Raw genomic sequence first — 17,036 nt, 5'->3', positions numbered from 1 at the left:
TTATTGAGGAAATGCATACAAGCACAAGGATTACCCCAGGAACTGTATACAATAGAAACCTCTCAGAGATAGTTCCCATTGTGTAGTGCTGTTTGACCCAGGTCACAGCAAAAAAGCTTTCCACCAAGTGAGAAGATATAAAAGGGTGACAATGACATGATGGTACCTTACTCTCCCTACACCACAACACCTGGAAACACCTGAGGAATAAAGACTGAACAGGGGGGGAGTGATGGTCCCCAGCTAAGGGACTGCTAGCCTGTGTATGAAAATCTGGGAAAGCCAAGGCAGCTTGTACCTTAAGAATCTACCAGCCTGTTTATCACTCAGAGTGAGAGAATTTGGTAATTCATATCCTATCTGTCTAGTGTGTTAAGCTCAGTTTGCTTTGATCTGTTTGCTATCACTTATCATATAACAGATATCTTTTGTAGTTAATAAAGTTGTTCTTGTTTTGCCTAAAACTGGTGTGTGGAAATTAGCTTTCTGCTCCAGGTTCTCTCTCTCTCCCCACATTGACTGTGGGAGCAAATTTTATGAGCTTATACCATACAGTTCCCGGTGCAGTGCAAGACAGTATAATTTTGGGTTTATCCTCCAAAGGGGGGTGCATGTCTTAGGAACTGGGAGGTGCCTTAGCTGAGACTTCCCATGCAGTATCGGTGTGTGTAGCTGCAGCTGGATGTGTCCCTACCTGTGTGCTGGTGAAAGAGAGAGACTGGGCGTGTGTATGCAGCTTGTCACACCCTTACAGGGTGAAAAGGGAGCCCAGGCTGCTGACTCAGGCAGGCTCAGTGGCACCCCAGTTCCAGGTGGCACCCTGGGGGGGGGGGGCGACACGCGAGGAAGAACTCATCACAGGTACCAATCCCAAAGATGAGGTCAGCAGCAAAGGCATAGTCGGTGCTGAAGAAAGCAAGCGGACTACTGGTGTAGATGCTAAGAAAAAGGATGTTGACCACAACTCTGAATTCTGAGTCTTAGGCAGAGTAGAATATAGCGCTGACAAAGACAAGACATCTTTGCGATCAAATCTCATGGCGCGGAGGGCACAGCAGAAGCAGCATCCCTGGCTGCCAAATGCTCTTGATATATTGGGGAATCAGGCTAGGAAAGGCAGAGCAGGTCTGATACTGCCTTGTATGCTAATGGCGTACAGTCAGTGCCAACCCTGACATCGGTATCGGACTCAACAGATGTCATGGCCAATACTGGAGCTGGTGGTACAGTGTCCAGCTCATCCCGTCGCAGTACTGGGAAGCGGTGAGAGAGCCCAGCTCCATCCTGCATACTGGAGGAATTATAGTGCCAGCCAGCGCTCCTCTTAGAAGATTTAGTGGAAATCCCTGAGTCCTGGAATGGTCTTGGTCCATCCTGTTGGACCTCTTCCTTGGAATAATCCCTCATTCTGTTATGTGAAGCACCAGACCTTGTGTTGGAAGCAACATTCCATGTCATCTCTGAAGGAGAGTGGAGGGCTGGACAGTCTGTGGAGGTTCCTGGTACCAAGGGGGGGAGGGGGAAGAACAGGGGACTCATGGCCTGCTCTAAAAGGCGCTGTGCTTCGGATGCAAATAGCTCGTCACCAATGTTCTCTTTTTAAATGATTGGCAGACAGAACATCCTTCTTTAGATGTGCCCTTTTCCCAGGCACAACAAACACTGCGCGTGGGGGTCACTAGTGGGGACAGCCAACCCACAGAACCGACAAAGTTTAACCCTTGGATTAAACTATGGATATGTCTACACAACCAAAGAAAAACTCTAGAGCCCTGCGGGGTGGGAGGGTCCCAGATTTTGGGCTTCAGCCTGAGCCTAGAAGTCTATCCAGCAATGAAAGAGCCCTGCAGCCTGAGCCCCGGGAACTAGAGGCAGCTGGCATGGGCCAGCCATATTTTTTTCTTTGCTGTGTAGACATACCCTGTCTGTCTATCCTAACTATTGTGACTCAATTTAAGTGTACTACTAAGCTATATACAATAAAGGCCACAAAAACAGATCGAGCGAAGTAAACTACCACATTGAATGTTCCAGCTCCAGTGGCAGGTGATAAAAAGGAACCGAGGGGAGTTGGGTGGCACCATCCTTAAATAAGCCAGGGAGGTGCTAAAAGGCTAGAGTACTGCCCCTGCAGGTATCACTAGGCAAAGTTCTCCAGCACACCTGAGCGGAATACACATCCGCAACCACCCTAAAAAGAATGTGTGTTATGAGTTGGGATGGCTTATTCTAGACCCCATTTTCAGTGGGTTAAACGTTTGGCACAGAAAGCTGAGAGATTTTTGAGATACTCAATCTGAAGATGATTTTTGGCAACTTCTGAAATTTTTTTCAGTTATATAAGCATGAAAAGCTTGTTCAGACACTTGTTCACTCAATTCAAAGACCGTTTTACTTAACTCTCAGTACAGGCCTCAGTGAGGAATGGAATATTGTGCTAAATTTTGAAGTGGTAGTTAAGAAACAAAGTACTCTGCATGCTGTTTCCTTATGACGCAGCAAGTGAAGTTTTGTGTGTGCATAGAGGTGAATATCTGCATATTTCAGATAAATGCCTCTACACTAATTTAAATTAGGGCTGATGACCAGTAATTAAGTCACTGTGGTTACACACAGTTAAGCAAGCAAGATTTGGCCAGAGATGTTGAAAATGCACAGGAATATCTGAACCAGACAACTCCTCCAAAACATTTTGGAATCCCAGGAGTTTTTGAAAGAGCATGATTACACTGTACATTTGATCACACAAAAACTAGTTGAACATGCCATTTCTGTAGCTACATTTGTGTTTAAAACTATCCTAGTCAAGTATGATCTTGCAGGTACCAGTTAAAAGACATACAACAGTATGACACTCAGATAGATATTAACTAAGACTCCCAAAAAGCTTAATAGGCTTGGCCTATAACAAAAAATTAGGCCCATTTACTTTTAAAAGTGTACATGCAGTTTTGTTCACAAAATCCAAGCACAAAACACCTGGATGTGCGTGCACAAGTCTAGGGATTTTTGCAGAATACTTTTGCATGCAACCCAACTTGCTTAAAAACTACTAACGTACATGTAAAGTTCATGTAAGGGTGCATGTGCTCTTCTATAAAAGCATAAAGCCAAACTTTTAATCTGTACATTGCTATAAACTACATATGCCAATTCTCAGAAACTGTTTTGGAAATATATGTATTTTCCTCATGAAATAACTAGACACCCTATTCCATACAAAGTTCCCATGTCTACTTAAATACATATCATAAAGACCATGTTTATGGTAAAGTATTTTCTGATCAAAGTAGCAAGGGCAGTGGTCTTTTAAATAAGAATACTAAAATTGGATTAATATTGCTCACATCGAGTATCTGAAGTCTGGTTGTAAGCAAAAATTTCTGAAACTTTACAATATGAAGAGTTAAGCCTAAATATATGAATATGAAAATTAAAAAAAAACAATGCAACAGTAATTACAAGTTAACCCGCAAATTGCAAGCAGACCAATGAAGACATGAGTCAAAGCATTGGTCACCATTTTAGCTACAGTGCCTATATACTACAAGTTGCTTCTTGCAGACACTCCTGAATCCGTTAATACCCTTTGTTCAGTTTTCATATTTAAAAATATCAAGTAACATACCTCTACATCCTCAGCTTTGACCTCTTTTTGCTGTTTTCCTCTACTTGCTGTCTTTTTTTGTTGTTCGTTACCTAAGGCTGAACAGATTCTAGGTCAATTAAAACAGATAGCTTATTTATACAGCATCTTTCATCAGAAGTTTCAAATTATTATATGACCGTGAAAACATAAACAAGTAAAAAAATAACGGCATATCACAATGGTTATAGAAAGGGAGTAAAGAAAAGTTGCATAGTTTATACAAAGAGATGCTCTAGGATTTAGCAGCATGACAAGAGCCATGCTACCAAGAACTAATATCAGATTTTTCCCTCTAAAACACAAGATGTTAATCTTTGAAATGATTTTTAGCTACCCAGAGGGCTAATACTGAACTAGCTAAAGAATTATACTACTCCAGCTTCCCCCAGATAAAACGACAGAACACTAAAAATAAACACTGCAATATTTCCTTAAAAATTGAAGTGACATTGTCAAATAGTTTTGAGTCCAGAATTTGACCTACTTTCCTCTTGCCACATGGACATACTAGGATTAAAGTCATTCATTATTACTTGATGTTAGCCATCCATATGATCACAACAGTGGAAGTGGCCTGTTTAATTCAGGAGGTACATTCCATGCATAATGGGCAGCGTGAAAGAAAATGTTACATTCTGACAGCGATCTTGAGAACAAGAAGGGATAACATTATTAAACATTTCTCTCAGAGCCCCAAAGATTGGGGCCTCACTGTTCTAGGCAATGTACAAACACAGATGGAGAGCAGCCCCTACATCAGACAATGTATTTCTTTTGATTTCTGTTATTAGACAATTTAGAACCTAAATCTTGTAATGGTTATACAACCAACTCGTATGACATTAAGCCAGATAAGAAAAAGCACAAGTGTGCCAGCCTTTAATTAACATAAGGTATAAATACTTCCATATTGCTGTATTTTCCCCTAACTCTCTAATGTTGACTTTTGCATATTGAGTTAAACATTGAAATGGAGGCTGCTGTTTTAAGACCTTTTTTCATAGGAGAAATTACTGATTTCCACATTTAGACCCTTCCTTTCTATCTGCCAGTTAGATCAGATCAGAGGTGGCACAGAAAACTCTGTGCCACCTCTGATCACCAAGTCTTAGCTGTACAAGCTGAAATAGTTTTTCTACGAATACCAAGAATATTGGAGTCTTACTGCTTCACTTACTCATGGTGGCAGCTGGCTTTGACATCTGTTTGGTCAGAGTAGAGGAGGTTGCTCTGGTGATTCTTACATTTGAGGCTGTAGGGACTTCAGGTTGCATCACCACTGCAAGGAATATCATAATTCCCAAGGCTATTTCACCATAACTTGCAAGAAGGCAACATTAAAAAGGATATCATCAATCAATTTAGGCCCAAAGTTCTGGTTTTATAAAAGACAGTGGTAAATGCATTGGCATCAGCACCAGATGCAGGTCGCCAGATTTTCTCTATGCTAATGAAGTTGGTGCTCCCAGAGCACTGAGGGCAGAGATCAATCCTTGCATCAGGACAATGCTTTGAGTTGCCAAAGACAGCGCAAAGCTCAGAATGTATTATGGCAGTGCTTAGAAACCGATCTAAGAGATCAAAGCCCATCACGCTAGACACAGTACATATGCATAGTAAGAGTCCCTGGTCCTGAAAATTTGCAATCGAAATAGACCAGAAAGACAAAGTAAGAAAAAGTGAATATTATCTCCTTTTTTACAGACATGGAATTGACAGAGTGACTTGCCCAGGCTCACGCAGGAAGTACATGGCAGAGCTCGGAATTAAACCCAGACCTCCCAAGTCCCAAACTTGTGCCTTAACCACAAAGCCATCTTTCCTCTAAGGATAAGTCTTCGAATATACTTAGCATAGGATCTGAGTAGATACAAGTTATTGATTTATTAAAAAAATTAATTATACGCTTTAACAAAAATAAATCTGTTTACAATTAAATTTATGACAAACTATGCTAAGGTCTATATTTACTATCACTTATTTAAATCTTTTAAATAAATAAAAAATATGCTGAATCTACGTGCCCTTTGTACCACACACTAACAAGTCAAAGGCTGCTTTTTATAAGCAGAATCAAGGATAAACGTAGTAACTTTGGAGGTCAAGCTTTTAAAAAATGATATATGTCATGCATTGTATCAAGTATCTATATCATTTTTCATCGTTATAATGGAGTCAATGTTGGTATTTTGTTTTTCCCAAATAAGAGTACTTCCCCTGCCCCCCGTTGTTCAGAAAAGCTTAGTAGGAATACTTTTAGTTTCACTTTTTCCCTTATGTATCCAACACAGTTAAGGTAGTTTTATTTAATGAAAAACAATGTTAAAATGCTGTTTGTGCATGTTTTTAATTGAATTACAATTTCCAAATGCAGCTTGACAACTGACTTTTTACTCAGATTGTTATCTAGTAAATTAGGAACCTTAAGAAAATAACTGATGTATTAATAGAAAGCATGACTAAAATCAATTATTTAAATCAACATTTGCTACTTGCTGATTTAAGTAATTAAAACCAGCGATTTACAACAATCCATGCTGGGAACTACTGAGATTTTTAAGTGAGTTTGAAAATTACAAATTATCTAAGGTATTTAAGGCACCTATATCATGCCGATATTTAAAAACCAGTGCCTACACTGAATCACTCTCTAAAAACATACGTTGTATGTTTTAAAAGTGTATAGAGCCATCACACAGGAAGTCCAATAACTAGACATACTGTCAGCAAGAATCATTTCTTAATGTATGCGACTGCTTAAGATCACATTATACCACTGACCAGCGCAACCAGTACCAAATACAGCCACATTTATTTAATTGTCCTAATATCTCACAGGGGGTATGAATTCTTGCCTCTGGCATGCAAAGCAAATTGTTTAATCTGTAAGCCCTTTAAGTCTACTCTCTTCAGAACCATTTTTCAAGGTGTTGAGCCACTTTAGGAACGTCATTTTGAACAAACTCATTCACACATTATAACATCTTTTTCAGAAAATGACTACACTGGATGTGTAGCACTTGCAAAACATGGTGTCTACATTAACATCTGTATCTCTAACAAAGGCCTGCACAACTCAAAGCGGTGAGGGCCACATTACTCCAGAGAAAGAGCTGAGGGCCGAAACCCCCCAGCCCCGCGGAAACACCTCCCCCTGCCCCCCAAGGACCTCCCGGCCCCACGGAAACACCCCACCCCAGCACCGCTCAGCCCTGCAGAAACAAACCCTCCTTCCTCAGCACCGCCCCCACCAAAACAGCTGTGGGCCAAAAAGGAAGGTTGGGGGTGGAGAGGCGATACTTGATTTTAAATCAACCAGGAGCTCCCAGCTGAAAAGGTGGCTGGGAGCCCTCAGGGGCAAATTAAAGGGCCCAGGGCTCCAGCAGCTAGGGGAACCCGGAGCTTTGCGGGGCTGGGGCAGGAATTTAAAGGGCCCAGAGCTCCTGCTGCTGAGAGGAGCCCGAGCCCTTTAAATCCCAGCCCCAGCCCATCCGCTGGAGCCACGGCTGGGATTCAAAGGGCTCTGGGCTGCCTGCAGCTGCCGGGGAGCCCTGAACCCTTTAAATCTCAGCCGCAGCCAGAAATCTCTGCAGGCAGCCCAGAGCCCTTTGAATCCCAGCCATGGCTGGCAGGATCGGCTTTAGGAAGTGTGGGGCCCAATTCAAACATTTTCAGCGGGGCCCCAGCAGGGAAGACTGAAAAAAAACACGTAAAAAAAAAGCCTTTCATTTCTTAGCAACTGGTTCCCTATAGAAAGTTCTGCCACAGTATGTATTTTTTTGACCAATAGGGTTACCATACATCCATATTTTCCTCCCGGATGGCTATTTAAGAACCAAAAAGCCTGACATGTCCAGGAAAATACAGATGTATGTTAACCCTACCTAAAGTTCTTTTTTAAAAAGATAGGCCTGAACTAGAAATGAGCTCTGCCACTCCCTGAGGGTGTGTTAGGGTGCACATGTGTGGGTCCCAGCTGCTCCCTGCCCACCTCATTGAAGCAGGTGTGCTGGCTGGAGGTGGGGCGGGGGGGGAGGAGGCTGGAGGTAGGGTCTAGCTGCAGGCTGGACAAGAGGTGTGGGGGAGGCTGGAGACAGGGCGTATGGGGTGGGCTGGCTGGCTTCAGGCAGGGCCACAGGGGAGGTGCGGCATGGGTTGACAGGGCTGGAGACAAACGAGTGTGGGACTGGCTGGTTTCAGGCAACGGGGTGCAGCAGGGGTTGGCTGGAGACAGGGGATGGTGCAGGGCTGGAGGCAAGGCAGAGGGTGCAGGGCTGGCTGGAGACAGGGGCTGGTGCAGGCCAGGCAGGGGGTGCGGGCAGGGGGTAGCAGGGCTGGCTGCAGACAGGAACTAGTGCAAGCAGGGCAGGAGATGCGGGGCTGGTGTGGGCAGGGGGTGCAGCAGGGGCTGGCTGCGGGCAGCTGGTGCAGGTAAAGAGGGTACAGCCCATCCTGTATGGTGACTGCCCCCTCCTCCTTCCTCCCCCACCAGGGTAGCAGCAGCAGTCTGGAGCTCAGGGGCTATTTAAAGGGCCCAGGGCTCCCCTGCTTCCACTGCCCCAGCCCTGTAAATAGCCGCAGGAGCCCTGGGGAAGTGGCAGCTCTCCGGGGACCATTTAAAGGACCAGGGCAGCAGAGGCAGCTAGAGCCCCCCTCCCCTGCTACCCCAGGGATCTGGGGGCTATTTAAAGAGCCTAGCGCTCCCCTGCTTCTACTGCCCCAGCCCTTTAAATAGCTGAGGGAGCCCTGGGGAAGCGGTGGGGCTTCGGTGGCTATTTAAAGGGCCAGGGCAGTAGAAGTGACAGGAGCCCTGGACTTTTTAAATAGCCCCCAGAGCCCCACAGCCCTACCCCAGGGCTCCAGCAGTGGTGCTCTGGTGGCAATTTAAAAGGCCTGGGGCTCCAGCCCCTGCCTCAGGCCTTTTACATTGCTCCCTGGGGAAGCTGGGCCACCCTGGTACAGCGCACTGGCTTTTGCCGGTACACCGTACTGGGGTTTGGGTGTGGGGTCCTCTTAGGGGCGGGGCCCGATTCAGGGGAATTGGTTTAATTGGCCTAAAGCCAGACCTGGTGGCTGGGATTTAAATGGCTCTGGGCTCCCTGAGGGTGCGGGCAGCCCAGAGCCCTTTGAATCCCGGCCGTGGGCTGCACGGTGAGACTCCGCGGGCCGCATGTTGTGCCGGCCTGCTCTAAAGCTTTTCTGTTTCAATGACAAGATGTTCTATGGACAGATATTTTTGTCCACACTACTTAATAAAACCCCTATATTTACACATTATCTTGGTTTGAACAGCCTTTTTGGTTAAAAAAATCATTTTTTCCAGTCTAATTTGCAACCTATTCTAGACTGGATAATAGCAACCTCGCTGTATTGAAGGCTTTTGACAAACCTATCCTGAAGTTACTGGTGGTGAGTGTATTTTGCATATCGATTGTTCACAATAATTAGAACTTTCAGCTTTGTTCCAAAACCATGAAGGCAAACTGTGATTTGGATAGAGATGCACTAACTATACAATGGAGCCACAACATAGGGCAAGAGAAGGTATAATTGGGATATAGGGAAAAAGAATGAAACCCTGGAGGCATGAAAAAATGCAGCAAGCTGCAGCCAGTGTCAAATTAAAAAAAAGATTTAATCTGAAATCTCTCTCAAGGCACAACCAAAGAAAGAAAAATGGTCAAAGGATATAGAAAGAGGGGCTGGGATGCTGGATGCTTTGCATGAAATCAGGCATGGCTGAAGACAGTCCGATAGGCACAACTTCACTGACTGCGGTTAGGGGAGAAAAAAAATCTAACCTTTGAACACAGGGACAACATAGGTAGTACGGGTATGGAGAGGGTGCACACCTACAGATGACTCAGTTAAAAGATCAAGAGCTATGGAAAGTCCTGCCTGGGTTGTGCTGAAAGTGTGGACTCAAATGGAAATCAGGTGGACAAGTTACTTTTGGAGCACAGGCTCTTACAAAGTGTATAAGCAACAATCTGAAAATCTGAACAAAACAATCTGAAAATAACATCCCCTGCAGCAGGGCCGGCTTTAGGAAGTTCGGGGTCCAATTCAAACATTTTCAGCAGGGCCCTGGTAGGGATGACTTAAAAAAAAAAACACATGTAAAAAAACCTTTCATTTCTTAGCAACCAGTTCCTTATAAAAAGTTGTGATTTAAGGGATGTGCCACAGTATGTATTTTTTGTACCAATAGAGTTACCATACATCCATATTTTCCCAGGAGGAATTTTTATAATTTAGCCTGACACGTCCACGAAAATACAGATGTACGTTAACCCTACCTAAAGTTTTTTTTTAAAAAGATGGGCCTGAACTAGAAATAAGCTCCATTTCACATGTGTGGGTCCCCGCCACTCCCTGGGGGTGTGCTAGGGTGACCAGATGTCCTGATTTTATAGGGACAGCCCTGATTTTTGGATCTTTCTTTATATAGGATCCTATTACCTCCCCACCCCCGTCCCAATTTTTCACACACTTGCTGTCTGCTCACCCTAGGGTGTGCACATGTGTGGGTCCCAGCTGCTCCCTGCCCACCTCATTGAAGCAGGCATGCAGAGTTACTGCCCCGGGAACTGCAGGGCACCAGTGGACATGGGGCTGGCTGGAGGCAGGGCAGGGGCTGACTGGAGATATGATCTGGCTGCAGGCAGGGCAAGGGGTGTGAAGCTGGCTGGAGACAGGGGTGTGTGGGGTGGGCTGGCTGGCTTCAGGCAGGGACACGGGTGTGCGGCAGGGGTTGGCAGGGCTGGAGACAGAGGAGTGCGGGACTGGCTGGCTTCAGGCAGGGGCTGCGGCAGGGGTTGGCTGGAGACAGGGCAGGGGGTGCGGGCAGGGGCTGGCTGCAGGCAGAGGGTGCAGGTACAGGGGGTACATCCCACCCTGTACAGTAAGTGTCCCCTCTTCGTCCCTCCCCCACTGGGGTAGCAGCAGCAGCCTGGGGCTCAAGGGTATTTAAAGGGCCTGGGGCTCCCCTGCTTCCACTGCCCCGGCCCTGTAAATAGCCGAGGGAGCACTGTGGAAGCGGTGCGGCTTCGGTGGCTATTTAAGGACCGGGGCAGCAGAAGCAGCTAGAGCCCCAGCCCTTTAAATAGCCCCTGGAGCCCCCCACTACCACAGGGCTCCCTCGGCTATTTAAAGGACCGGGGCTTCCCTGCTTCTATCGCACTAGCCCTTTAAATAGCTGTGGGAGCCCTGGGGAAGTGGCGAGGCTCCAGTGGCTATTTACAGGGCCGAGGCAGTAGAAGCAACGGGAGCCCTCGACTTTTTAAATAGCCCCCAGAGCCCCGCAGCTCTACCCCAGGGCTCCAGCAGCAGGGCTCTGGTGGCAATTTAAAGGGCCTTGAGCTCCAGCCCCTGCTGGGAGCCCCAGGCCCTTTAAATTGCCCCCTAGGGAAGCCAGGCCACCCTGGTACAGCGCACCGGCTTTTGCCCGTACACCATACTGGGGCTTGGGCACAGGGCCCTCTTAGGGGCAGGGCCCGATTCAGGGGAATTGGTTGAATTGGCCTAAAGCCAGCCCTGCCCTACAGTATTCACAAAGTGAAACTGAGCAGTCCATTTTGCTCAAGCAGAGGGAAGTGCAAAAAAATAAAACAATGCAAATAGGAAAAAAGTAAATTGGACTGAAAATTCACTTTTTCATGGTTAATAGTATGTCAGGCAATCCATGTCCCAATGCTATGACCTTTTAACCCAGTGTCCCCTTTCAAATTCCAAACCATTTTACATTCCTACCTTTCTTTTTTTCAGTCACTTTGTCTGCACATGTCTGTCTGCATCCAGTTTGGGTAGGGCGCATGCTATGTCCATTGGTAGCATGGTCAGCATAGATCTATAAAGAAGGTATGTTTTGTGAAACTTTACCTTTCTAAAAATAAAGACTAATTCTTTCCCCATCTTTCATACTTCCTTTGTACCTCTTCTAGAAAGTACTGATTAGTATCTCGCTGATTTTAAGTGTTTAAAATGAGAGATTAAGGCAACTGAAACAGCCCATTTTAGACACTTCTCAATTTTTACATTATACTTCTGACCCTTTCTCAACTGGATGGGTGAAGCGAGTCCTTGAACTAGGTTTCCAAAATACTTTGGAAGTGGGTACTGATTTCTGCTGGACCTTTATGCACATGTAATGCAAGTTAGATGCCAATTCTCAGAAAACTTTTAGTACATTTTACATTTGAAGGATCTCTACTATTAGTTCACATTATGTAATACAAGACTGTAAGAGAGTCAAAGTGTGATCTCTTTCAAAAATTATTTCAAATTAAGTTGCCCCCAAACATATACAGGTAGTGCCCAAAAAGGTAGATAGTCCAACTATAACATTCAATTACACCAACAGCAAGACAATATTGTAATGTTTCAACCTTGAAGAGTTGTTCAAAGCAGAGAAAGTTAGTCATGAAAGAGGTCAGAACTAACTGCACCTGAAATGCACAAAGTACTCTAGCCCATAAAGAAGCAAATCATAACGAAGCAGAACACGGTGTCAGGTAAACAGCACACAGTATAACTTGGAGAGTTTAGCCTTTGATGTTAATAAAGTATTAAGTGATAATCAAGTTAGGCATGAAAGGTGCAAGACAAAACTCTGAACTCATTCTTGCTGACAAAATAAAACAAAACTGGGTCCTGGACCCAACATTCCAAAGGTCAAGTGCTGCAGTGGGATACCTGCGTACAGTCTTCAAAAATTCTTGAAGAGGGTTCTCATTTCAGATTGTACAACTGCTCAGTTGACACATTTGCTAGTTTCACCACTGAAAATTAGCAAAGCAATATGCAGAATAAAGAAAGGAAGGGTTAGCATTCTAAGCATGAGATTTGTTAATTTAGACTCCCTGGAGCCCACCTAGGATCTATCCCTATGGCTAACTCAATCCCTCATCTTTAGAAGGTTAAATGAGTAGTATGTAATGTAACATGTGAGGAGGACCTTTTAAATGAGACATTAAAAACCAAGAGATCTTGTTTCACTGTATAAGAACATAAAAATCCATGGCCTGTTTTGTATAAGTAAACACCTATGGTGCACCTAGTGTTCAGAGTGGTTCTCAAACCATTTATGTCATGAAGCCAGAAAGTAACATAGAATGAGAAAATACAGGTTAGGAAAGGTTATCTATCTTCAAAGATCTGTATGCAAGGCTCATCATAGTTCACCAATTCTCCAAGCCAAAGTAATGGTTATTGAAAGACTTGGTAGGAGGAGGAAGAGGAATTTAAAACACGGAAAGATGAACTGAGCAGAAAGAAGTTGGAGACACAAGGTGGGAGAGGTAATATCTTTTATTGGACCAACTTCTGTTGGTGAGGGAGACAAGCTTTTGAGCCACAGGTCTGTGGCTTCAGGTCTGTGATGAAGAGCTTTGTGTGGCTTGAAAGCTTCTCTGTCTCGCCAACAGAAATTGGTCCAATAAAAGATATTACCTCACCCACCTTGTCTCTCTTTAATATCCTGGGACTGATATGGCTACAACTAGACTGCATACAGAAAAAAATCCTACACATTTGTAAACTACGTTATTTGCTAATACAGGTGTTTTAAAAAAAATTTCCATAGTGAGAACCAGATATTGGATTGTCTCATGAACCACCTCTACTTTGTGATCACATATCATCCCTGGGGTAAGTAGAGCAATTGTTTTCTATGAAAAAATAATATTAAGAAATTATTTTTGATTTACACAGAACTAAGTTAGTTTTTTTTAGTGCAATTTAGCAGATGGAAGCAAGAACAGGCAGCACCAAATGTTTATACCCTGATGTGTAAAGCTTGCTTACAATAGTTAGAACTGTCAGCTCGGCAATAAAGTTTTGAATGCAAGTACACGTGACCCAAAACTAGGGATTTTAAAGGAATTACAACATTCACAGTTATTACGCACATCTAATTCTCCCAATTTGTAAACAAAAAACCAGAAGACAAACCATGGACTGCTGAGATCTAGCTGACACAACAGTTTGTTCTGCTTGGCTCTTTGTCTTTGATCTTGTAATCCTTGCAGAAGTAGGAGCAACCTAGACACATCCCCAAAGAAACAGAAGTTAGCTTATTCGTTTCCCCTCTCCCCAGCTGCAGCAATTAAGAAAAGGCTTTGACATACTAAGGGCAGGCATATACTACAAAGATTTGCCTGCAGTGCTATGCTAGTTGATCACACCCCTAACAGCGCTATATAACCACCAACCCATGTAGATGCATCTTATACTAGCAAGAGACTTCTTTTTCACTATAGCTTACGTTGTTTGGGGACATGGTTTAACTTACTGACAAAAGAATTACTTTTGCTGGTATATTCCTCCTTTCTGTTAAGAGGTACAGGTATACCGGCAAAGCCTTTGTAGTACAGACTAGCTCTAGGTGCTTCTGTCCCAGTTCAAGAATGCAAGTTTATACATCATAGAAATCTATTCCACTTTGTTTACAAAAAACAGGCCAGTCATCACTGGTATAACATTGACTCCATTAATGTTCACCAGTGATGAAGTTAGTCCACTGTCTTTGAAGAAGTAAAAATGATATGTATAATCTCTTAATTTCTTACTGCAAGATAAAACAATGAAAAAACTTATAAAGCGTTATTTAACATGTGCCATTGAACACCAGTACAAATTTTACTCTTCATTACCTTCTCCTTTGGCTTGACTATCACTGGGTTCTGTGGTACAAATGGAAGAAAGCCAGGTGCATTAGGTCTGTATAGCCCAACTTTAAACACTCCCCGTTTAGCTTTCTCTCTTTGTTCTTTTAGTTTTCGAAGTTCTTTTTCCTCTTTGTAGCGCTGGAGCATTTCCTTGCGCTCATTTTCACTTTTATTGATGGCTGCATTTGTAGTTTGTTCTATGAAAAAGACAGAAATGGACTTTTACAAAACTCTGAAGATACTTTAACAAAATTTGAGAGAGTACTGTATAACATGACCAGAATACTAATGTTGCCTGGAAGATTACACAAGTCATTTGATAAATATTTAGAATTCTCCTATTTAAGATATAAGACGATGATGCGAAATTGCAGCAGAAAGTTGCTCTCACTGTTTACTTTGAGATTGTGCTTGCATTACGAGTTTCAGCGAAGAGTGTCTATTATTTATTGTGTATTAGTGCTAGGAGCCCTGGTTATGGACCAGAGCCCCAGTTGTGCTTGGAACTGTACAAACAAGAAAGACAATCCCTGCCCCGAAGAGCTTATAATCTAAGTAAAAGACAAGGAACAACAGATGGATACGGATAGTATAAAAGTGAAACTTGTATCCATCCAATGGAATTCAGATGCAACCTTAAGTCAAATGAGGAGCAAATCACAGAATCTGTACATCTCATAGCAAGTCAGATTAAAAGAAGTGAAAGCAACCAAAAAACTGAAATGTTTTGTAATTGAGAACAAATCAGATTGTGAGAGATTATATACTTATGCCAACTTGGAGGGAAAAAAAAAATCACACTTTCATCTGAAAAGTTTGTATGTATTGATATAAGTATCACCTATGATGACTAAATGAAATATTTTTGTTTTTCAGTTTACTTTGTGCATTGTGCAAGTCTGTTTCATTGTTTGTTCTATATTGTTAGTTTCTCCCTGGTTAAAAAGACCCTTAAGAATGTCAGAGCAGCAAGTCACAATTTTTAAAGGTATTTATTAAAATCATAAACTATTCGGGTTGGAAGGTGACCTCAGGAGGTCATCTAGTTGAACCCCCTGCTCAAAGCAGGACCAATCCCCAGATTTTTACCCCAGTTCCCTAAATGGCCCCCTCAACGATTGAACTCACAACCCTGGGTTTAGCAGGCCAATGCCTAAACCACTGAGCTATCCCTCCCCCACATAGCTATTTAAATACTCTTTCAACAAGTTCAGACTGAGAATACTGCTTTATGAGAGGGTCGGGGGCTGCTCCACACGGCTCCAGGAAGCAGCAGCGGCATGGCCCTGCTCCAGCGCTCCAGACAGGGAGCAGGGTTGGAGGCTGGTCCACGTAGCTCCCGGAAGCAGTGGCATGACCTCCCTCCGGCTCCTATGCAGGGGCAGCCAGAGGGCTCAGCTCTGCATGCTACCCCTGCCCCAAGCGCCACCCCTACAGCTCTCATTGGCCAGGAATCAACCAATGGAAGCTGCAAGGGCAGTGCCTGCTGACAGGGCAGTGTGCAGAGCCGCCTGGCTGCGCAGGAGTCAGAGAAGGGACATGCCGCTGCTTCTGGGAGCCACTTGAGGTAAGCGCAGCCCAGAGCCTGTACCCCTGAGCCTCTCTCTGCACCCCGACTCCCTGCCTCAGCTCTGATCCCCCTCCTGCCCTCCAAAGTCCTCAATCCCAGCCCAGAGCAACCTCCTGCACCCCAAACCACTCATGCCCAGCTCCACACCAGAGCCCAGACGCCCAGCTGGAGCCTGCACTCCTTCCCATGCCTCAGCCCCCTGCCCCAGCCCTGATCACTCTCCATACTCCACATCCCCAGCCTCACCCCAGAGCCTACACCCTCAGCGGGAGCCCTCACCCTCCTCCCTGCACCCGACTCCTCTGCCATAGCTCAGAACCCCATCCCACACCCTGAACTCATTTCCGGCCCCACCCCAGAGCCCACACCCCAACCCCAATTTTGTGAGCATTCATGGCCCGCCATACAATTTCTGTTCCCAGATGTGGCCCTCAAGCCTTTGCCCACCTCCACCTACAGAGTCAGTTCCTATGACCACAATATGCTATGCCTTCCTGGAATCACTCTTGTATCTGAGTTCCTGCATGTCTGCAGCAGTGCACTTAACACAATATCGTCACATCTCCTCCCCAAGACTTTTCCACTCTGCTTCCCTGCAGAGTTGGAGAAAGTAACTTGCTCTTGGCTGCTAGTCATTAGGAGTTAATGATTCTGTTGCTGGGTCTGTCATTCACATGTGTTAATTCCAGCCAGTTCTTATTAAGATACCTTGTTCCAACCCAGACCCTTTAATCTATGGTACATCTACACTGCAATAAAAGACCCAGGGCTGCGGCTGGCCTGTGGTAGCTGACTTGGGCTCAGACTGCAGTGATTAAAAATTACAAAGCAGACATTCGGGCTGCAACCTGGACCCAAAACCATGCAAAAGAGTGTTTAGAACCACTCATATACTGAAATTTTCAGCCCTGGTGCCCCAGCTCTATTAACCAGAGTCTATTGATCTAAGCTCTGAGACTCACTGCCACGTGTTTTTTATTGCAGTATAGATGTACCTTCTGTGACATCCAGCTATATGTCCAGAGCAGGAATCAACCTTACTGTAAGGGCTTGTCAACACAAGTGAGCCTTTGCCAGTATAGCTATGCCGGCAGCATCCCCTGGCTGAGACGCAGTACACCAACAGAAGGAGTTCTGCTGGCATAGCCAC

At 44.5% G+C, this 17,036-nt stretch overlaps 1 protein-coding gene and 1 non-coding gene across 3 annotated transcripts in view; both read right to left on the bottom strand.

Annotated features, from left to right (window-relative positions):
• Positions 1 to 17,036, bottom strand: part of DLGAP5 (DLG associated protein 5) — a 236,382-nt gene that overhangs the window by 31,026 nt on the left and 188,320 nt on the right. For both annotated transcript variants that reach the window (XM_050952541.1, XM_050952542.1), the window contains 5 exons: positions 14,302 to 14,513; positions 13,601 to 13,690; positions 11,402 to 11,498; positions 4,827 to 4,928; positions 3,629 to 3,705 (listed from right to left, as the gene is read on the bottom strand). In XM_050952541.1, the coding sequence (XP_050808498.1) occupies positions 3,629 to 3,705; positions 4,827 to 4,928; positions 11,402 to 11,498; positions 13,601 to 13,690; positions 14,302 to 14,513 (578 nt within the window). The remainder of the gene's footprint in view (positions 1 to 3,628; positions 3,706 to 4,826; positions 4,929 to 11,401; positions 11,499 to 13,600; positions 13,691 to 14,301; positions 14,514 to 17,036) is intronic.
• LOC127053024 (small Cajal body-specific RNA 14) lies at positions 6,327 to 6,458 on the bottom strand. The gene has a single exon (XR_007774946.1). It is a non-coding gene; the product is annotated as a small Cajal body-specific RNA 14 (non-coding RNA).

Source organism: Gopherus flavomarginatus, chromosome 5 (assembly GCF_025201925.1).
Source record: "Gopherus flavomarginatus isolate rGopFla2 chromosome 5, rGopFla2.mat.asm, whole genome shotgun sequence".
In the NCBI taxonomy this organism is placed as follows: Eukaryota; Metazoa; Chordata; order Testudines; family Testudinidae; genus Gopherus; species Gopherus flavomarginatus.
The sequence above is the reverse complement of the archived record's forward strand: the minus strand, read 5'-3'. Positions and strand labels throughout refer to the sequence as shown.